We start from the raw sequence: 24,527 nt of genomic DNA, 5'->3' as shown, positions 1-24,527 counted from the left end.
TAAAACCAAAATCGCCCCAAAATATAGGACTAAAAACATATTTAACCCTAAAATTTAAATAGAATTACAAAAAATATTAAAATATAAATTAAATTAAATTAAATATAAATTAAAATTTAATTTTAATTAAATTTAACCTTGTAAAATATAAATTAATGTTAATTTTAATAAAATTTAACTTAATAAAATATAAATTAAATTTTTTATTTTATTTTTTGTGGGTAGCAGATATACGCGGGTACGGATAACATAATACCCGCACCCGACCCATTTATAAGCGGATATTAAAATATCTACTATCCACGGGTTGCAAAATAATAAATATTCGTAAGTATCAACTATCTGTCATAAATTTTACCCGTGAATTTTTTTGTCATCCTTACTAACATGCAACTATAAGAATAAAAGAACCTACCACTTACTTTCATACAAAAGAAATGTACTTGCTATTGAATGCCGATCATAATTTAGTCAATTATTTTCCAATAAATGTAAAATTTATTTGTTATTTGATTTCTAAAAAAACAAATTACAAATTATGGTTTAGTTACTCGTTGTTTAAAAAATATTTGTGATACTAGTAGATATTCACAAATATTTAAAAATAAGTATATTTTATAAATTTTTTAAATAAAATCTAAATAAAATTATAAAATAAAATATAATATAATATAAATTAATTTAAATATAAATTCAAATTTAATTTTAATTAAATTTAATCTAATAAAATATAAATTAATTTTAATTTTAACTAAATTTAACTTAATAAATATAAATTATATTTTTATTTTTATTTTTTTATGAATAATGGATAATCATGGATACAGGTAATATAATATCCACATCCAACCTGTTTATAAACGGGTATTAAAATACATATTGCACATTACATGCAAATAATAAATAGGCTTAATACTTCTTTTGGTCCATCTTTAGGAGGGAATAACGTCCTACCTTTTTTTAAAAGTTCAATGTGGTCCTAACTTGTGAAAAAAGTGTACAATTAAACCCTTTTTGGTCACTGTGTTAAATATTTAACGATCCAGCTGATAACGTGGAGTGATATGTGCAACGTGGAGTGATATTTAAAGATGTGATTTTCATTAAAGTTAACGTGGCAATGGCTCTCTTTGCGTAACCCAAATCTGCAAATCAATATCTTGTATTGGCATCCAAATTCCAGTAACCTGTCCTTCGCAAATACATCATCATGTCAACAAACAAAAACCCAAATTTGCTTAAGCTGATTCCTCCATTCTCTGTTAACACCAGCAACCCATATCCACCCATCAACCACCAATAATCCCAATAGCCAAACCAGATGGCAAAACTAAGTCCCCTTGCCTCTATTCACCTCAAGCCACCAATAAAGGGGTTAACCTTCTAAGCAATAGATACATAACGAAAACCATATAACACACTCATCATTTTCACCCCCAGTAGACCGAACATCAACTGTTAGAAGAATTAACCAGTAAATGACATTCTAAAAAAAAAAATAATAATTACAATACTTTCGTCCTCGTCCGTGACGATGGTGGTGAGAGTCATCTGTGACACCCGGGCACTGACGAGGGCGGGGAGTGATCGCCGGTGCAAGAGGCATGGTGTAGGGGGCACGGACAAGGAGCGGCTCTTGGCAGGCTTCCAGTGGAAGGGGTACATGGACGAATCGAACATACACCGGAATGAGAGAGATCTGGAGACTGTATAGGTATGGGACTATACGGTTGAAAGATAGCTTAAAGGAATTGATTTGGCTACTCATATCAACAAATGCATTTGCTTTTCGGTAGTCTAACTCATAAGAACTTCATGGTTAAGCATGCTTAGCCTAGAGTAATTATGGGATGGGTGACCTTCTAGGAAGTTTTCTCGGAAAGTGTGTGAGTGAGGACAAAGCACACTAGAAAGCCTCGTGTTGATGTGTGGGGGCAGTCAACAGTCCCTGTAAGTTGCCGGGGCGTTACATCATCGGTGCTGGTGGGGATTTTTGATATTTGAGATAGAAGAAAGAAAACCCTCGAGTGGAGAGGAAGGAGGCGACTTGCGGTGGCTAGTTGTCGGCAGTGGCTGGTCTCGCCAGTGACAGGGAGCACGCGTCCCAGGGAGTCATTTTCACTCATGCACGAGAAGAGAAAAGGGAGAATTCGATCCATGGTTGGCGCTGCATCAGGCGGTGAATGGTGGCCAATTTGGTGGAGGCGAAGGCAAACGGTTTCGCCGATGGTGGCAGTCTCGAACTCGAAGAAGAGGAACAGGGTCTCCTTATTGGCGGGCAGAGGAGAGAAAGGAGAGAAATCTGGTGCCGAGACTGGCAGTAGCTCGAAAGCGTCGGCGACGTCGTGGACAGCCCATCGCGGTGGCCGGTGTGGTGGAGGCGGCGGTGTGCGCGCGGGGGAGACAACCTCTCCGTAGGGTTCCTGGTTGGGTCACTGCCACTGCCACGTTAACTTTAATGAAAATCACATCTTTACCCCTTAGGCAGCCACATTATGAAACTAAACAGCCACGTTGCATAGATCACTCCATGTTGTCAGCTGGATCGTTAAATATTTAACGCCGTGACCAAAAAGGATTTAATTGTACACTTTTTTCACAAGTTTTGGGACCACATTGAACTTTTTAAAAAAAGGTAACTTGAACATTTCCCCTCTAAAGAGAGACCAAAAGAGGTATTAAGCCTAATAAATATCCATGGATATCTATAGATTTTATCTATACAAATACAAATATTTTTGTCATTTCTAGTGACTACAATAAATTCATAAAAATAATTAATCATTATATTAATTAGTTATATATTATTTTATAAACTAAAAATTACTAACGTGTAAAATAATCTTTATTATTAAGAAAAATATAATTAATTTATCAATTAGATTTTAAATAAGATAAAAAAATTAACTATTTTAACTATTTACTATTGGGAGAAACTCTTAAACACCTATAAAGTTTTAATTTTAAAGTTTTTGGTATCTTTCGAGATGATAATAAACACTTAAACACAAATGCTTGTCAATTTGTCTTTGCATTAGTTTTGATTTGGTATAGTAACTTCTTTTATAAAGTTATCTTCTTGTACCACATATCTATTTAAGTTTTTTCAAATATAAGTTATCCGTTTATATATTTTTTCACCATACAATACCTAGATTAGTAATTTTCTAAAATACCTAGATTAGTCATTTTTAAATTAATTTGCACAAACATATTAGTTTTTCTACATGGTGTTAAGAAGACATTGATACTAAGATATCTTCAAAAGCAACTAAACCATTGATATATTGAATTTAATTCGGTAATTATATGGAACCCATTCAAATTATTAAAAGAATTTATAAATTCTTAAAAGATGTTTAAATTATTTTAATAAACTTTTATTATTTTTATCAATACAACCAAAATGATAAAAAAATATAATGTATTTTGAATTGTATTCTGGTCAATTTTAGAAGGTTAATCAACAATCGAACGGTCTAACTTCAAAATTGACAAGCTTCTAAGTCAAGTTCCTTTGACTCTGGGTTTGGACCGAGTTTTTCTAAAACGATAACTTGGGGTCGAGCTCCTCTAGATCAACTGCTCTAGGCCGAGCTCCTCTATCGACCAATCAAGGTCGGCCTCTTGGACATATCATCCGTGATTGACCATCCTGATTAAGCTACATGGTTGTTTGATTACATAATGATTTTTAGATTAACAATGATAATAACAAATCAACCTGATAATGTCGATTTAAGGAATAATTGGACTATGATTAAATCGAAAAAAAGTTAAAATTTCATAATAATCACTATAAATAAAGCTCATCTAATCTGATTTATGACAGAACCCGTTTGGTCTATAGCACAACCCATCCGGTTTATCGGACAACCTCTCCTGTCAACACCCGAAACATATTTCAATTTGTTAAAAAATGACTTAGTCATTTAGGAGTGGATTTGTGAAGTACTAATGCTAATTAATAAGAATATGAATAGCTAAATAAAGGGAGAAGAAAGATATTGAATAATAGATGGAGACTGCCTCTACAAAAGCACTGGACTACGGAGTGGTCCACTAAAACTGAGTTCAAATATTAGTTCATGAACAAAACACATACTTTATATAGGAAGAAAAATTCAGTTCTGTAGAGTTTAATTCAATCGAGTTTAATATTATTAAAAATTGCAGGTCTAACATTGGGGCCCAGTATATCAGGGCCCAACATCAGAGAATTAGGGCCAACAATAACTGCCTCTTAACAAGTTATTTATGCTTATCTTCAACGTTGTTTTCTTTTCACACCTCATGCAAGATGAGGGAAAAAACAGAGGAATCAAATGAGAAGGGAAAGAAAAAAAATAAATTGAAAGTATACAAATGTAGTTAATGATATTGCAAAAAGTGAAATAAAGAGAGGAGAGTTGAAAATTAAATTTAAAACAAAGTTGAAAAACTTCTCTTGCTTTTTATGTTGTCTCTTCCAAAGTTGCTGTCTCCAAGATAATAAAAAATAAAAAATTACAGCATGCTTTGAAAATTCCAATAAGTATCGGATCTTCACAATATGTTGGTGGGTTTAAAAGGACAATTCAGATATAAAATGGGAAACATTCAAATTTGAGTTAAGATACCTATATATGATTGTGACTGGCAAAAAATAAAATCTCATATACTAACACGTCGATGTGCTAAAAAGACAACTTACGACTTCTTTTTCTTTTTTAAGTATGCGTGTGATCTTTTAGCTAAGATTAGTTGACTTTTTCTTTTTCTTTTTCAATTAATTTGTAATATCTTGGATATTTTATTTTAGACCGTGTGGATATTGTAATATATATATATATATTGTTTCAAGTTATGTAACATTGGAGTGATTTAATAATAATAATAAGTGTCAAAACTCAATTACACAATAATTAAGACAGCATCTTCAGCACAAATTTAAGTTATATGTTGTGATATTACTTTTAAGAATTTTTTTAGAAGACATATTAGGATGATTAATAAAAATAACTCGATCATTAAGTGATTATGACATTATTTTTTTAACTTAATATTATGTTTATAGTTTTTTATTTTAAACATATTATGTAAATATTTCATGTTTATTTAATGTGAGATTTTTAATTTATATTTAAACTTTAATACATTTACATGTGAGACTTTCAACTAAAATTTAAAATTTTAATAAATTTCCTGAATTTAAATAAAGTCTTTTTATACTTTTTTTATGATTTATTTTCCATTTCGCATCTTGCTATTATGAATAATGATTTGTTTGTTCTTATTGTGTGTGTGTGTTTTTTTTCTGTGACCATTTCTATTGTTTTAATCTTAAATTTAGATGAAAAATGACATCTTGTGTGTTACATGGTCCTTGAAAGTTGTCGAAACTTTTGGGTCCTACCTGCAATTTGGTAGAACCTTAGATTCTGAAATATTACGTAGGCATGGGGTTATTGGATATGGTAGGCGTGCGTACTTAGATTCTATTCTATATAAAATACTTAAACTTTTTTCTCTTAATGATGTTATTTAGTGCAACAACGTGAAGACAATAAAGAAGAAAAAAAACACTTGAGACTTTTAATCAGTCAATTCTTATATTTTCAATTTTAAAAAAGGAATTAATATAATATTTGCATAATGTAAATGTTTCTACAGTATTATTTAATCACAAAATGGTCACGTATAATTAAATTTTATAATAAGTATTTACAAAATCTATGTACTATGATGATGATTAGCATAACTACAGTAGAAATGTGAACAGCTAAGTGATATTAATAAGAATAGGAAAATTAGTTTTAAATCTCACATAATTATTTTTTATAGTTTTGCTTAAACTCAATTTTTTTAATGTAATTGTATATTTGCTATAAATGACATGGATGGATTAGACCATATCTTTAATGGGACATGAAATGAATTTTTTAAAATTTGCATTTAACATATGAATACTTTTACCTTTGTATTTATTGTTATCATTTTGGTATTGATTTAATGTTGAAATTTCTTTTTCTTTTCAGAAAATTTGTGGTTTAAAACAAAAGATGAGCCCATGAAACGGTAAACTAGATGAAATTCCTTTTGTTTTCTTTTTGTATGAATCTTGTTAGTGTAATTATAAAATGAAAAATATTATTTGACACACTTAAATTTTTTATATTTATTTTATATTATTCATATTTACTTTTTATTTTATTTTTTCTTGAAAAACTATAAAATTTTACATTTTTTGAACCATTTTACTTTTGTATTCTGTGTCAAATGAATGTAAAAGTGTATCATGATATTATTACTTTTTTAAAATTTTTGAATCCTGAAATGGTATAAAGACTGATAAAAAGTTGCAAAGAGAAGCAATAAAAGTAGGTTGAATGCACGAACATGGAAAAACCAACTTATAAATATTGTTTCTTTTTTTCATCTTTTGTCCATAGAAAAGTGACACTTAAATCACTATTTTATAATTTATTTATCTATGTCTTGATGTACTTGACTCATATCCAGGTTATGTTTTTATATGCTGTTTTAATTTCTTCTTGAGTTTAATTCTTCTCTCTGTGTTACCTAAAACTAAAATATAAGAAATTCAGGTGAAACAAATTCATATTCAAATTCAACAATTTAATGGACATTTTTTACACTAAAATATACGAAAACTTTCTCAAATATTATAGACAACTGAAATTTATTTCAAATTTCAATAACAATTATCTTTCTTTTATATTTCATCAAACTTATCTAAAATTATAAAAATAAACAATTTTTGACATAAATGAACCTCTCCCACTTTTTGTAGTGATATGTTTTCTGATTCATATAGCATTAACTTTTATACGGTATACTTTTTATGTTACAGTCTGTTAAAATAAATATTGTGTTAAGACAAAAATCAACGTTAATTTGTTGATATCGTTGAATTTGTACTTTATGTGTGTGTCACTCTAAAACTCTTGATACTAATATTTTAGTGCTATTTTAAAGACCTAAATTGATACTAATATATTATAAATTTTTAAGTTATTTTTTAATTAAACCAATTTAAGGTATTTTTATCTTTAAATTAAAGCTCGTCGACCAAGCCAATATTAACGTATTTTTATTTAAATATTTGTTTACTTTAATGTATGTTAAGTTGATGTTAAACAAAATATACTTTTTTATAATAATTTATTTTACATATTGTATAACTTTCTCTTACTCATGATAATATAAGATTTATTTCTGATCGATTATATGTATGTATGCTATGTTGATATATACTCGACTCGTATATTTGATCAAGATGAGATCATGATCAATCAAACTGCTAGTTTCAATAATCCATAAATTAAGTCAAGGAGGTCCAAAGTTAACTACAATAATCCAATATTAACAGGTAATTAGGTCATGTTGCTTAGGTCCATCCAGGTAAGGACCTACAAATAGTAATATAAATAACACATTCTACGAGGTACATTATTTGTGTTCATTAATTACCTTATTATTAGTCGTTGATGTAGTTGGTTGACTTGAGTATCAAAGTTTCTTTTACTCAGTTAGGAGAGATAAGTACCCTTGGAGAGATAGAGTAGCTCTAAAGTTGGAAACTTGGAATGCTTGTAGTGTTTGTTATAGTCTTTATAAGATATATTTGACCCTTTAAGAACAATTGGTGCCTACTGTGAGATCAACTTATATTCTGTGAAGAGAAGAGTTTATGGTCTCTACAAGAAGCAAGATGCTAGAGTGAAAGAAGCATGACCCTCCTTAGTTGACATAGCTGTTATCCTAGAGTCTCAGGTGAAAATGCAACAAGAGTTTGCTGATTTTAAAAGGAGAATTGTAGAGAAGATGAATGTCTTAAGGTAGGAAAACACTAGGCTGAAAAGGAGGGTAGAGGTTGAAGAGAAGGGAAAAGGAGAAGGAGACTCTTAAGAGCGCTGTCTAGATACATAAGATCTCATTGCACCTGTGCACGACCAATGAGAATAGAGGAGAAAATGGTTATAAAATGGAGGAGAAGCCAATGCCTCCATGACAATAAGATGAGCTCATCGACACCCCCTTTATCGACGACATCATAGGTACCTTACTCCCTAAACCGTGGAAAGTCCTTATCATGAACCACTATGATGGCGGTACTGACCTGATGAACATGTTGTCGTATAAATCACCTAAGTCAATTTCTACTTGTTTAACGATACTGCCATGTACAAGGCCTTTCCTACGACCTTGAAAGGACCCACTTTGAAGTGGTTCACCCACTTATCCCCTACTCTATCGACTGCTTTGATACTTTGATGCCATCTTTCACGACACAATTCGCCAAGTGACAAAAAAAAATTGTGAATGAGAAACATTATCATCTTTAAATTAAAAATAATTACACATCTACGTTAACTTATAAATAAATATATCAAATAAATATAAATATTAAAAATAAATAAAATTAACATACATTTTCTACTTTTTAATTTTTTAAGTAATCTTTTGCACCTCGTTATAATCAGTTTAATTAATTTAATTAATGTTCAAAATCAAACATATTATCCACAATTTGAACACTATTTGTCTTAAAGCAATAAAAATAATTTCATAATTTTGAATTTTTTTAACTAGTTTTTTTACATGGCGTTAGAATATATTAATTTGAGTTTAATAAAATTACAATTTGAGTAACTCTAATATTTAAAAACTAATTTTACGTTTTCTAGTAATGTTAAGCCCACCATTGAAGTTCCTTTTCAAGCTATAATTTGTAAATGTTGTACATTTAACCTACGAACCTATGCGATCTACGTAATCACCCAGCCCAACTTCGCATTTCCTACGTGCTGTCACAAATCAAAGACACTGATAGATATAAGAAAAAGGAAAAAGTTTTTTTAATAACTCTTTTTTTACAACACATACGTGACAGTTTGTGATTGGTCCGTTTCAAATATTTTTTTAGAATAAATTCAAACAGACCAATAGAATTATGACATGTATCCTGTTGTCAAAAAATTGTTAAAAAAAAAGTTGTTAAAATATCATTGTCCTAAGAAAAAAGATCTATAAATTTATTACTTTTAAGATTATGGATTGAAAGTAGTGTGAATTCTTTAAGTAAATTTGACTCAGGTTTCCATTAATATTGCATGAACCTTTTTCCAGAAAAAATCCATATAGATAAGTATAACAATGAAAGTTAGACTGAATCTTCAGTCATCCATACTAAACTCATGTAAAAAATTATACTACCTAATTAAAACTTTTCCTAGATTTTTTTATGAGAGATAATTGAACATGTTTCACTTAAGGTGGTATTTGTTTCAAATCATGATTTTTTATGTTTAAGAATTTAATTTATGAAAATGACTTGATAAGTTAATAGATTGATTAATGTTTTTTTTTTCTTTCAGTATTATTTTATATATTTATTATAATAGAATGGATTAGTCTATTATTTTATTATTTTATAGCACTACAATCAAAGTAGTAACTTATTTTACCAAGTATTATTATAACAATATGAGTTCAAATTAAATTTACATAATTTGAGAAAAAAAATTAAATATATCTAAACTATTTAAACATTATTGTACAATATTTTAATATTTAAAAAAGATCAAATTATCCATATACAGTTAAAAGTAATAATTTTAATAAAAAAATTATAAAAATGAAAAAAAATAAAGAGTTATCATTAATAAATTACAAATCAACTTATTTTCAATTTAGTTACAACCCATATAACTTACCAATTAAGTATCTGGATTCAATTTTACTAAAATTTAATAAAACTAAATTTTTTTAACCCCGACTTAAAATCAATCATTGAACAATTCACAAGTTAAAATTTAGTTTAACATATCTTTATAGACAATCTACTAAATTTAATAAATAGTAATTAGTAATAGTAAATATATATAATACATTTAAATATTTGATCTTGAGTCAAATTTTGGGAAACCTGTTTATTACCGTTGTACTCAATAAAAAATAAATTAATAAATATATTAATGGTGCAGAAATTAAAAGACTTAAAGCCAATAAAAAATATTTAAAAAAAAAGTAAAAGTACCATGACTTACATTTTAAAAACTAATTTAATTCTTAGAACTAAATCAATTGACTTTCTTATAAAATAAATTATTATTTTGTCAATATATATATGTATATATATTTATGTTTCATCTAACAAAAAAAGTTAATTATATTTTTATCTTTAAGATATTGTAATGATACAATTCAATATCAGTTTTTAACTACATCAGTTTAATGTGTGTGGTTTTAATTTTTAAACGTTATAATTGACTGTTACTTAAATATTATAAATCTATAATCTCAATTTTATTTACGCGATAGAAAAGGACTAAACGTGTCCTTGTATTGCCTAGGATACCTCAGTCTAAACATTCCCTTAATCTTGTTTTTGTCCTCTTTGATTGACTTGTTTAGTTGTTAATGCAGCCGCCATGACCGTGAAATGAATTTCACAGCACGGAATATGTTGTTCAAAGATTCTGTGTCATTGATTCCAAAATGTTTTCCTGTTCCTTCCTGATTATTCCACCTCTCAGCTCTATAAGTACACACGCCATGTGCATTGTCCAATACACGTTCCCTGTTTTTCCTAGTCTGAGCTACTATTAGATAATCACCTGTGTCTGTGTTGGAGTTCCCTGAATCCTTCCTTAATTTGAACATCATCATAGATTTTTGTTAACGTGAGATGGATTCAGAAGGTGGTGTGGTGTCCCACTTGCCCACGAATTTCGTTTGGCCAAAGGAATATCTGGTGGATGCCCAAGGCGAGCTCCAAGCACCAGTGGTGGACCTTGATGGGTTTCTGAGAGGGGAGGAAGAGGCCACACAATGTGCTGCAAAGCTCATAAGGGAAGCGTGTTTCAACCATGGCTTTTTCCAAGTCATCAACCATGGCCTTGATTCATGCCTCATTCGTCAAGCACATCATCAAATGGACACTTTCTTTAAGCTCCCAATTCACAGGAAGTTGAATCTTCACAAGACACCAGCTTCCATCTGGGGCTATTCTGGTGCACATGCTCATCGCTTCTCCTCCAAATTGCCATGGAAGGAAACCCTCTCTTTTCCCTACCATGACAACAACACCTCCCAACATGTTGTAACCAACTACTTTAAATCCACCATTGGAGAAGACTTTGAACAAGCTGGGTACGTAAGATATAAACATATCATGTTTTTTTTCTTCTTTTTCTATATATCTCTTTCTTTGCAGACATTATTATATAATGTGGTGTCACGTACGTTCCCAGAGTGGTATTCCAGAAGTACTGCGATGGTATGAAGCAGTTGGGGTTGAAGCTGACGGAGCTATTGGCCATAAGCTTAGGCGTAGATCGGTTGCATTTCAGGGAGTTGTTCTCAGATGGATGCTCCATCATGAGATGCAACAACTACCCATCTTGCCAACAACCGAACCTTACGTTGGGGACAGGACCACATTGTGATCCAACATCAATAACCATACTTCACCAAGATCTTGTTGGGGGACTTGATGTTTTTGCGGACAACCAGTGGAAGACGGTTCCACCTCGTCTCGATGCCCTTGTAATCAACATTGGAGACACCTTCATGGTAGGCCATATAAACACTAGCACATTCCATTATATTATTACTACCTTCGAGTGCTGTTGTTCTTTTTAACACCATTCATCAACTCTATAATATTTCTGTTTACCTTTTACCTTTTCCTTTAATCCCATTTCCTGTCATCACCCTGCAACGACTCATTTACTTGGAGTTATATGGAGTTGTACGTATCCAAATAATTTAAGTTGCAGGGAAATATACATAGGCTGGACATAATCATATATCTTTTTTTTAATCAAATTTTATATTATTATGTAAGATATTTAACTTTTGGCTATTTATTATATTAAAAAGGATAAAAGAAAAAAACTTTGGAGAACTACTGCTTCAACATATGGATCGGTCCGAGAGTAAATGGAGTACTTGATATTTCTTTGTTTTTTCTAAAATAAATGAGATTAAATATCTTTTGGTCTACGATGGACTCAGTAAAAGGTGCCTATGCTTTTTGGAAGCAAAAAGAGAGATGGCATAAAATATTAAAAGTATTTAAACTGTATGATTAATATTTTTGAAAGGAGAGTATACTGAAATTTAATAAATCACGCATAAACTTATATTTTAAAGATTTATTATTTTATTAGTTTTTAAGTATAGTAATATTTGGTTTGATTTGATAAAGATAAAATAAAAAGGAATAGTTATGATTTTTTGTTTATTTAAGTAGAATATTATTTTATAATAGAAAAAATATATTTGATTTGATTTTAAGTATGTTGATATTTTATTTTCAGTTTTTATTATTTGTACTTAGTTCAATGTCTCATTTGTACCTATTTAAAGGTTGTCAAGATTTAATGAAAATTACCTAAAATTAAAGAGTAAAATTATCTGTGTGGATCACCGTTAGCTAAACTCAATTTTAGAAAAATATCTGAGTGAGTGTGTATATTGAGATTTTTTTCAAAAACCACATCTAAAAGGTTGATACTAATTTAAGAATGAAAATATAACTCATTCTGGTTTTGAGTCTCGATTTAAATATATTCACTTAATAATTGGAGTATTTTACTTTTATCCCTTATAAAGATAAACATCAATATTTTATCCAGCGAAGAATATATTTAAATATTTACACATGTTTGAGCAGATTTGATCAAAGGATTTGATGGGCAGTTTAATCTATTACGGTGACGAAAGTGCAGGCCAACTTTTTATCCACACTGTTTATGACAATTAAATATGAAAATGAAAGGCATGTGCATTTAGAATTTTTTTAGATTCAAACCTTTTTTTATCTCTGAGTTAAGTTCTTATCTTCAGTTTAGTTTTCGTTTTTAAAAATGTCGACTTTTAGTCCTTATGATATAAAAAATGTATCAAATCAGTCCTATTTGTTAACAAATCACAAGTTTTTCATTAAGTGATTTGTTGTTCATAATACCTTCCGTTAACAAATAACAAAATATTGGATATCTAAATATGAAAACTTGTGATTTATTGTTCATTAAGTACTGTCATGAAGACTGATTTGATACATTTTTTATATCATAGAGACTAAAGGTTGACATTTTTAGAAAAGAGAACTAAACTGAACATCAAAACTTAACTTAGAGACCAAAAAAGGATTTAAACCATCTTTTTATAAACTTGTTAGCATTTAAAGGTTGAGCAGGAATATTAGTAGAGCAGTATTTAGATAATGTGTATGTGGTAATTTTGGGGAATGATAATGAAAAGAGTAGATGATTGGAAAGGAAGCATGCATGGTGTATCGTGAAGAATGATATGGTGTTAGTTGTGCAGGCGTTATCAAATGGGAGATACAAAAGTTGCGTGCATAGGGCAGTGGTTAACAAGTACAAGGAGAGGAAGTCGTTGGCGTTCTTTCTGTGCCCTAAAGAAGACAAGGTGTTGAGAGCCCCAGATGAAGTTATCGAGAAGGATGGGACGAAGCAATATCCCGATTTTACATGGTCAGATTTGCTTCATTTCACGCAAAACCACTACAGAGCAGACCAAGCTACTCTGCCAAACTTCTTCAACTGGTTCCTATCTTCCAAAGCTACACACTAGCTTTTCGCTAACCTACAAATCCATTCTGTTCTACTACTTTTTCTTTTTCAACCACCTTCTTCAACACAATCTCCCTTCTAAATTCTCCCTCTACTTTTCCCACCTACACTCCAAAAACATCTCTCTTCCACTCCCCTTACCACCTTTTTCTGCACCTACCTATTTAAATAAATCTCTAATATATCCATATTAATATTTAATATTGTTTAAATTATTTTTATCATCAATGTTTTTCTAATATTGTTGTATTTAAGCTTTGTTTTACCAGTAACCTATTACTGCTTTCTGTCATTTCATTTTATTCGTCACCCTTATATGGTGAATTAATCAAATGTCTCCCTACATATACTCTTATGTTCATTGTTAGGCTTTGTTGAAAGTAATTTTCTAGTGGAAAGAACAGCGAATATTTTCTCTATTTTTATCCCATGATTTCTAAAGAAAAGAGAAGTTGTTTGAAAAGAGTCTTTCAATCCTTCTTACAAACAGTAAAAAATCGATTAAATAAAAGAAAGGAAATTGCAGTATAATCCTTATTTAATTCAATCTACTTTCTATATAAATTAACATAATCGATTATATATTATGTATAAAAGTTTTAATAGTTCTAATATATAATAACTGTTACAACATAATAATAAATTTGTATAGCAATAAATTAATAATATTAATACTAAAAAAATAGTGATATAAATAATAATTAAGATAAATTCATAAAAAAATAATAATATTTACTATTATTGTATTTTTTTTAAATTATTTTATTATAATGCTAAATGCTTGGTATTGATTATGTACTGAATTTTTATACTAAATTTGTAACATTTCATTTTCATAGCATAAACCACTAAAATAAGAGTTAAAAGAAGATAACTACTAAAGAAAACTATCCATTTTCAAAAAAGAAGATTTTACACTTGGAGAACAAAGGCCTATCTCGACTGTTGTTTCATTCTCAACCTTTCGTTGATACACTGGAAAGACGTTTCTCCTAAGATCACACAATTTAAGGTGATCATTACAAAAGAAAAAACAAACACATTGAGATAAACAAAGACAAAAGCAAGAGAAAGCTAATGATAAAAATAAACCAACAAGATATATTAATATTGCATCATACATCACATTGCACCTAAAGTAAAACAATCATCTAATCATGTCATAGACTAAAACATGACTATCCAAATGTATAGTATGAATGTCGAGTTATAATAGTACCTCTATGGTGGAGTAGTTGACCTACTCAAAAATACCACACAAGGTTAGTCCGTTAAAGTGTCCTTTGCCAAATGGAGAAAGACTCCCAGACTAGGACCTTCTACTATTCTCACCACATGACTCGTCTCTCTCAATTTGAGCTTGGATGATCATTAGAAGGTTAGGATAAACCCCAACTTAATTAAGTCCGACCATTCATACTAACAACACTTGAAACCACCAATTAGAAGTTCCTCCTTGAAACTCATTTCCACAACTTTTCATCCACATATACAATTCATATAAACATTGCAAGCAATCACATGATATCACTAAGTATCCATCAAAGAACAAGAAAAAGTCCATCAAAAGATCACAAAGCAGCCTTAAACACATAAGACCGAAGGGTGTTCAATGCTAAGCTCACTGAAAAGAGGTGCCCAGAAAGGGGCGCTCAATGCCAAGCCCACTGGAAAGTAGTGCTCAAGCGCCTAGAAAGGGGCGCTTAGTGCCACACCAGTTGACATCATCCTATGTTTTATGGCTTTGATGCACTTGAGACTTATTTCGACTAATCAAATTTGGTCTTTAAACATTAAAGGTAATGTGAAAACATGTTTATAGGTAAAACCAAGTACCCTTTTGATCATTAGACCTAAGACTATGTGCATTAGACCATTCGACAACTCCAAAAGTACCCAAACTCGATTCCACACCTTGTAACACCAAATTCTGCAAACTAAAAGTCTGAGCAAGTCCTAATGGACTTAGTAACATTCCCAAAAAACCTCATTTTAATCCCAATCTCTATACTTTAAGTTTTCACTTGTTAGAACCTCCAATTTAGACTAAAATGCAACAGAAAAACAATATATTAACCAATAATTGCTCCATATAAGATTCTTGGTTTAACTTACATCTGAACAAGTTTATTGTAACTACAAGACATACCTTAAACCTTAGTTTTATATCAGACTTGCTCATTTAGATTTCTATCTATTAAAACCTCTAAAATTAAACCTAAAACCTTATAAAATCACCTTATTAGCTAACACCTATTTCTAACTCAAATTTTTACTATCTCTAAGTCTCAATAAGTTTTAATTAACTTGAAAATAGACCTGAAATACCATATTTATTAATCAAACCCTTATCTCACAAACTTGTCTATCAAAACCTCTACTTTTAACTACAATACCCATAACTTTGATAACTCACAACCCCTTGAACATGGCATCTAATTCCAATCATCAATGGAACTTCATAACATTCTATTAATCATAACAATAACATTAAAAACCTCATCATACCATACATTCAAGCATCATACTATCAATTAACATCATCCAAGCACAATGAATACTAGAACAGATATCACAGTTACAATTAAATCGTCCTATAATCCAAAATCAATCACGGATCATACTCTGAAATTGAAATTTTAAGAATGTGCACTAGCTTCCCTTACCTTTTTAGAAGACCAAACTGCTTTAAAAGACCTTATATCGCTTTCACAGCTCAAAAGCTCTATTTGCACCCACAGATAATAAAATCATGATCAGGGTACACCGTTAGAATAATTGATCAGTAAAGAACCTAAAATAAGACTCAAACAATACATGCGACAAAACCAAATATCACATACATTGGAAAATCTGAAACGAGAGAAACTAACTTACTCATTTTGAGAAATTGAACAGGTAGACTTGAAGATTTCACTGCAAGGATCACACAAAGGCTTTTGATCTTCAAACAGATGAAAAAAGTGCAAGAACCTTTCGAGAGAAGGACATGACTCTAAAAATGTGAATTCTAGAGAAATTGTGTATTTTAAAAATATTGAAACTCGTTTATGATAAAATAATTTATATTAAGACTTTTAAATATTAAAACAATTGAGTCTCATTATTTTTAATTCACTACCAATTCTAAATTATAATTTTCTAGATTTTCACAAAATTTGTATATTGAACATCTTGATAAAAAGATTAAATATTAATAGATAATAAAAAAATGACAAGTGAATGAAACAATTAATTTGATAAACTAAATTTTGTTAAAAAAATTGAATATTTAATTTGATATGATATTAACAAAATGATTTTAAATATAAGTTAACTTTACAGAATAAACTTTATAAAATAAAATTTCTTAATTATAAGTGGTACTTCTTATAAAAAGTTATGATGAATGTAGGAATGCTGTCGGCCAAAAACATGAGATATTATATATTCTGCAAAAGATACTCTCGGCCAAAAGATGACCCAAAGCAGAAAAGCAAATGGTAATAGTCCATTTGGAATACTCTCTACACGACAGGGTGTTCATTGTCATCTTTTACAAATTTGATTATTTCAATCGCTGCCCTACGTAAGTGATAAATGTTTGGCCCATGATGTCTTATGAATGGTATGAAAGGAAACTATATAACTCAGTTCCAAATCCATTGGGTAAGAAGTTACTTTGAAGCAGATATCTTTTGTTAGAAGTGATTTCGAGCCTATCTTTTGCAGAATAGTAGCCATGAAAAAGTTACTTTGAAGCAGATATCATATCAGTGTACGTATAATTTTGTTAGAAGTGATTTCGAGCCTATTTTGGCGTGAGAACTGTATTCCATTATACGCCAAAAAGAGTTTGTCACCAATCTGAAACACAAACTGCAAGCAGACACTTTGCTGCCATTCTCATACCTTTTTCCGTACTTTTTACCTTTTTATTTATCAACTCAAAGAATAACGGGACGGGGTAGGCGCAATACTGATTGATTGAAACATCAATGGATTACGTACACAGATGACAGATTCTTCTAAACAACTTCCTACACAATTTCTCTCTATCTACCCAGCCACTGTAGCAAAATAGGAACCCTTATAAGTCATACAATATCATCTAACATTTTTTCCAATGTGTTTAACTTTTTGGATAATGATACTTAGATAATATTTTTTTGATAATATTTGAACATCAATGTCATTCTGTGATTGGTTCAAAATTACTTCACAATCATTAATAATAATCATAAACACCACTATGAACCATTACAGAATAATACGTAAATGATATTCAAATGTTGTCAGAATAATATTATCTAACTATCATTATCCTTAACACTTTTATAACTTCAATCACATCTAACATGTCGTAAGCTAAATGAACTAACCCATTAGCTTACGAGTTTCAACCTTAACCTATGTATAGACATCTTGTAAAAAAAGAGATATTCTTTACCAATTTTTACTTCCTGTCTTTCTTTTTTTATCACGTCTCATTTCTTATATTATTATAACTCCACGCATAAAAGTTTTATCTATTTTATACTTTAATTGATACATTTAGTTATTTATTTTTATTAAATATTTTTGTTACCTATTTTAAGTGAGAAATAGAAGTTGATTTATGTCGGAATAATTTTCTTCTTTTTATCCCTGACTTCCGTCTCCCCCAAAAGCTTTAACTTTTTTCCAACGCAAACAATAAATCTCAGCAATTGCTTAATGAACAGCAAGTTTGTCGGTAGTAACGATATACACAGGAAATAATTGAAGAATTTTATAAGGTATATATTAACTTATTTTTATAAATTTCATTATCTAATTTATGATTATATGATAAGAAGATAAAAATAAATATTTAATTATAAACTTAATTTAGTTTAAACTTTATGAAAAATTTAAATATTTTTCAATGTCCTTATTAAAATTTTTCATTTTATTCACTACTCAATTTTTATATTTTTAATTGAGTTACTATTATTTAATTGATAATTACTATCATGATTATTATTATTATGCTTGGTTACTGTAACATGTCTCCATGTGAAAAATATATAAAAATTTAACTTAGTTAAACTGAGTTGCTGTCATTAATTGAAGTGAAATTATTATATCATTTTATACTTATCACCAAAAAAAGTCAAGAAAATTGAACAATAAAATAAATAAAATTAAATATATCTTCAGTCTCATAAAATTAAAATTCATATTTTTTTATAAAATATTTTAATATATTTTGATTTTTAAACTTTAAAAAAAATAAATAAAGTTCTTTTAATATACTTATGCTACTTTTTAAAAAATAAATGAATAAAGTTCTTTTTAACATAATTATGTTATCTTTTTGTTTCCAACACATTTTTCGATAGATATTGAAATAAAAATGTCTCAATAAAATGCATTTGAGATGTAAATTTTTTTTTAACATAATTAGATTAAAAAAGTGTATCTATTTATTTTTAAAGTTTTGGATAAATATTTTAATTTTGCACATAACTAACTTAATAAATAATGTTCCAAAATCCTAATTATCTTTATTAAGTATTATTATTTTGTGTCTTATGATTGATTTAATTTTTGTTTTAATATTTTATTTATAAAATAAAATAACTTCACTCATTTTAAAAAAAAAGATAATAAAGATTTAAAACTTTCATTTTTTTTATGGTTTAAGTCTGTGGCGTTTTATTTATGACTACATAATCGAACGACCATATAATTTCTTAATGAATAAAACCTAATTGAAAAATATTTAAATACTTAATAAACAAATATTTTTGAAAAGATTTCAATTGAAAATATTCAAATTTTTAGGAAATTAAAACTTAACTAAACTATTTTTAGACTTCAAAAATTTAATTAAACATTGCTAACATTTCTTATTTATTTTTTTTTTAATTTCAGTTTGTCGAAGATGATATTTGATTCTGAATTGAAGGGATGGTTGATACATATATATATAATAACTATCTTCTTGGATGAATTTGAACCTCATTTTGATTCCGTACATGGAAATAGGAGAATAAAAAAGACAAAATATATGAAAACAGAGGCCATGTATACCCATAGGAAGGACCCTATAGAGGAAAGGATGAGAACAGGACTAAGGACAAACACCAGCAAATTTTTGATAGTTTATCAGATGGATGTCTTTTTTTTCTCAGGGGGATTCATAAATTGTGGTTTGGATGGATTTCAATGGGGCTTGGTGGTAGGGGACTCCCTCACCTGGAGGCCACCCCTTTTTAACAACAATACATAAAACATCATACTTCCATGGACCACTTTGTAGATCAATTTTCATGTACAATTATTGTATGCAAAAGACAAAAAGTGACATCACTATTTCAGGGACATCATGCCTTTTCCAACATGACCCATAGGTTGTACAAATTAGTGGAGGGTCAAAGATCATTGTTACGCTTTCAAGAAAAACTCATGCAATATTTATTTATTATCACTATCATAGATCATCGATTCAATTGTGAAGAATCAATGTTTCCGATGCTGTCGTTAACAGTGTTATTCATTGTGTTTTGTGAGTTCAACCACCTCGTTAAAGTACAAATTTAGTTGTAACTTGCCTACTCGTAATCCTTAACAACACCTTGCTAATCAATAGCTTTTTCTCAAATCCTTACATGTCTTTTCAAAGTGTCTATTGTCACATTTCCTTAATGTTTTTTTTTTTTTTCTGTTTTACTTCTGATTATTTAATCAATGTCTTCATTGTTTATGGTTTAGTGTTTTCTAGAACACTGACTAACATATTTCTAGACCCACATATGTTATCTCTAAAATCAATATTTTTCGTCTCTCCGTACATTATATGATAACCTAGTGTTTATACCAGTGTTGGTGTTTTTTTTTAAAGTTATTTTAAGTGAAATAAAATAAAATTATTTATTAAAATGTTGTGAAAAGATAAGTATATGTTAGTTTTTGTAAAGAGTGCAAAAATTTGTCTTAGTAAAACTATTTATCTTTAGTCATACGTAAAACTTAAGTAGTTAACCAAGTATTTAGTGAGACATAAGTGATTACATCTTTTTGCTTGTTATTTAGTGGGCAACATATCAAGACACTACCATAGCACAGTTGTTGATGGTTGTTTTTATATCTTTTTTCGTTTTAATGTATGTCAAGCAATGAACTTTCATATACTAAGGATAAATTTTACTGGCTTCACTTTCTTGCACACATCAAAACATCTCATCTCCATAACACTAATGTCAACCTTTTAAAACACTCAAACCCCAATTTCTTAGATAAGAAACCTAGATTTTCTTATTAAGCACCAATCTCTTGCTCTGCTGGCTGGACTAGCAGAGTTTGATGGTTGAGCTGCATCAACTCTATTCTTCTCCAAATCTTCCAATTTCCTACATAATAAATCAAAAATAGATAATTATATGCATACATACATAACACTTATATACAAATCTTATATTTTTTTTTCAAGGAATTAAAAAAACACATGATATAAAGATAAATAAGGGATTCTATTAAGCGTAAAAATTAAGTAATTTTCACAATTATTAATAACTATAGTAATGAATTTTTCAATTTATGAAAAAATTGGCCAAACATAAAAACATAGCAAGAAAAAGGTGACAACTATTGTAATAAATCTTTCAATTTCCTTTATTTAAAGATTTTAAAAAGCATAATGTGCAATACTAACTTAAGTGCCAATTGAATGTACAATACTCCAATTATAAAGTAAGACTAAGTTCATAAATTGATAAATAAAGCAATGACAAAAAAATTCATTTTTTAGGACAATGGAAATGAAAAAAAAAATGGTATCTAGGAAAAATCACTAGTAGTTTTGATTCTTAGTTATATATTAGATATAGTAGATTACTAAGAATACTGACACTAATAATAATAATAAAAATAATAATATGATAAGTGCTACTTGTTTTTAATATTGAATTTATAATTATCTTGTTATCATCATTTTGTGTAACATCCATACTAATTATCTCAATTTTACTTTGTTTTGTAGGTATAAAAGATTCTGAAGAAAAATAAAGAAATTTAAACATTTTTCAAACAATATGATGGCTACACTAAAATGGAGGTTTGAGTCGAATGAAGAAAACTTATCCTAAAATGTTTACTCAAGCCGGAAATGGTGCTTTTCCTTGTATATCTATACGGCAAATGTATGTATAAGTTAAATGTACAGAAGTAAAGAGGTTTTGAATGATTATTCTTTGACTTTTATGATATATTTTGCAATTAAGAACAATAAATGTGGATTTATTTCAATTAATCCATTTACAGTAGAAAAAGAAAACCATAAAATTTGTAAATATTCATCAGACGTCGTACAATGTTGTGTGCGGTTGTCATATGGCAGGAGACAATAAAAGTATAATAGATTTGGATACTGTGGACTAGATTTGTTTAAAGTAAACTCCGTACTGGATTTAATTTAGCTCTAAACCAGTTCAGTTAGATTCAACATTAAAACAGTTCTGTTTGAACTGATTTTTTTGGCACAACCCTAGCTAAATTCATCTTTATAACAAAGGCCGGACATGGAATCTATAGTGATGAAGACCACCAAGCAAGTAAAAACACCAAAAAAACGAACCAAAAGTAAAAAACAAAGCAACATAAAAATCTAAGTAACTAACACGAAACTCAATGGAAACAAAAAACCACTACAATCATATTTTACCTTCGAGTTAGAGAAGAAATTTTTTTATCAGTAAAATAGAGTAGAATTAGTATGGCATCTCAATTAGGGTTTCAAATTCTATCAGGAAACTTGCTGAAGAAAAAGAACCAATTCACCCTCAACGGCGTATTAATTACCTTCGAGTTCTGCCATTGACATGACAAAGTTCAAAAGACGAGCATAATGGGTAAACTTTAAGAGAAAGAACTAAACAAGAGAAAACTGGAGGTGGTGAATATCCACTCTTTCAAACCCTACACTGTAGGAGGACAAAGGAAGACGACACCGTAGGCTGGGCCAAGAGAAGGGCGAATATCTACGGGGAGCTGCACGAAGAGTGAGACCAAGGTACCGGAAATCTTTGGGAAAGTCAAGGCTAGGGTAAATCCAATGTGTCAAAAGACAAAGGTGAGTAAAGATAAAAAGAAAACAAGAAAATTATTAGAGACTGAAATTTAAGAGAGAAAATAATTATATATATATATATATATATATATATATAAATTTTATTCTTATAATACTAGTTACATTATACATTATATGTCATTAAATAGTGAAGATTGAAACTATTATGAGAATGGAATGGTTTATTTTTGGAATGATCAAATTGGTTATTTTTTGTTTTTAATTAATCTTTCTATCTATTCCAACTATAAACTTAAGCTTAGCATTTAATATCTTTCGAATGGATATGTACTTTGCCAATGAAGAGAATGAATCATTAATCAATTATTTCTCTAGTCACTAATCTTGCTTGTAATATCTTTTTATCAGTTTTTAATTCTTTTTTTTTCTCTAAAGAGGTTTTACTTTCGCACACATCAATCATTAAATATTTTGAATTTAACCAAATGGTTAAAATGATTTTAATATAGACTTTGTTATAAGAAATAAACAGACATAGAGACAAATATCATTTTTCTACTCTAACATATTAGAATTGATTTTTTTTTTCTTTCTAAAAACACGAAAGGAGAGAGACTATTTTGAAATCTGAATTCATTCTATAGGAGTGTTTAGACAACTCATAGAGAGGATATAATAGAAAAACATGTTTCCGTGTTTTTATTACGTCTCTGAAATGCATTTTTTTTTTCTTTTTCATTTTGCTTCTGGCTATTAAATTTATCTCAGTTTCTGTCTCTGATTAAGACACAAATATTGTGCTCACAAATATTGTGGTCTTTATATTTCGTTTTTGAAACATAATTCTCTAGTAGTGTGCTATAACATCTTTTATGTTTGCTTAATTTTAAGAAAGTGACAGTTTGTCGAAACCTTATTCGGAAGCCTCAAAACTCTTGCCACCATTAAGAAATTTGTTAGCATTGAAGTTTGGCAGAAGGTAGATAGGATAGGATGGGTTGGGAAGGAGATATATGTTCACATGCAAGGTGGGTCAGATGCAAAGGTGAGGAGCTGTGATTTTTTGTTGTATGTGATTTGTGGGCGGAATCAAAATGGTTATGGCGGTAAGTTTTGTTTAGTTGTAATTTTTGTTCCACCAAACCAACCACATATTTTTCATGGATAAAATGCTGCTAATGATTCATGAAGTTCAGGCAAATGACACATTTTATGTCCAATCCAGAATCAGATTCGGTGCTTGTGTTTGAATACACATAGATATAATGATACAATTTTGTAGAACAATATTTAAAGTAATTCAATAATTATCCTTCAGACTTTTAATCTAACAATTATTCAAGTCTGACTCAATCTTATTGTAAAATGAAATTTACATTTATTTATATACTTAAATTTGTTTCATCTTTAGTTTATGTAGAATTTTCAACACACTCTTTTCATGTTGATATATATACATTTTGTGGATAAAACTACACATTAATAAGTAGTTTGATACTGATATCAATAAATAATATATTTTGTTAGAATATTTTAACTTATAATTCTAATATCATATTAAGAAGTGAATTTTAAATATAATTCAACCTTACAAAATCAGTTTATAAGGTGAAGTTTATTTCTATTTATATATTCTAAATTGGTCTTATTTACAATCAAGTAAAACTTTCAACTTATAGAGATTATGAGATTATATTTTCATAAATTTGTTTAATGAATGATAATTTATAATTCCTTATAACAAGCAAACATTAGGTTGAAAGTTTCATATTAACTAGAAATAAAACTAATTTATAATATATAAATAAGTATAAACCTTATCTTACAAACTGGTTTTATAAGATTAAATTAGGTTTAAATAAAACTAATTTATATATAAATAATTG

At 29.1% G+C, this 24,527-nt stretch overlaps 1 protein-coding gene across 1 annotated transcript; it reads left to right on the top strand.

Annotated features, from left to right (window-relative positions):
• Nucleotides 1-10,693: 10,693 nt before the first annotated feature.
• On the top strand, nucleotides 10,694-13,742 carry LOC106778833 (gibberellin 20 oxidase 2-like). Its single transcript, XM_014666829.2, has 3 exons — nucleotides 10,694-11,157; nucleotides 11,259-11,580; nucleotides 13,342-13,742. Exons 1-3 carry the CDS (start codon nucleotides 10,694-10,696, stop codon nucleotides 13,609-13,611), a joined length of 1,056 nt encoding a protein of 351 aa, XP_014522315.1. The 3' UTR covers nucleotides 13,612-13,742.
• The last annotated feature ends 10,785 nt before the right edge of the window (nucleotides 13,743-24,527 follow it).

The sequence above is a fragment of the Vigna radiata genome, unplaced genomic scaffold, assembly GCF_000741045.1.
Source record: "Vigna radiata var. radiata cultivar VC1973A unplaced genomic scaffold, Vradiata_ver6 scaffold_184, whole genome shotgun sequence".
NCBI lineage: Eukaryota > Viridiplantae > Streptophyta > Magnoliopsida > Fabales > Fabaceae > Vigna > Vigna radiata.
This window is presented reverse-complemented; position numbering and strand designations above follow the sequence as displayed.

Excerpts from the sequence above, each read along its gene's own strand:
- LOC106778833 (XM_014666829.2), top strand. The coding sequence starts at position 10,694 with ATGGATTCAGAAGGTGGTGTGGTGTCCCACTTGCCCACGAATTTCGTT. Across the intron at positions 11,158-11,258 it reads GAAGACTTTGAACAAGCTGG|AGTGGTATTCCAGAAGTACT; the intron begins GTACGTAAGATA and ends GTACGTTCCCAG. Across the intron at positions 11,581-13,341 it reads ACATTGGAGACACCTTCATG|GCGTTATCAAATGGGAGATA; the intron begins GTAGGCCATATA and ends TTAGTTGTGCAG.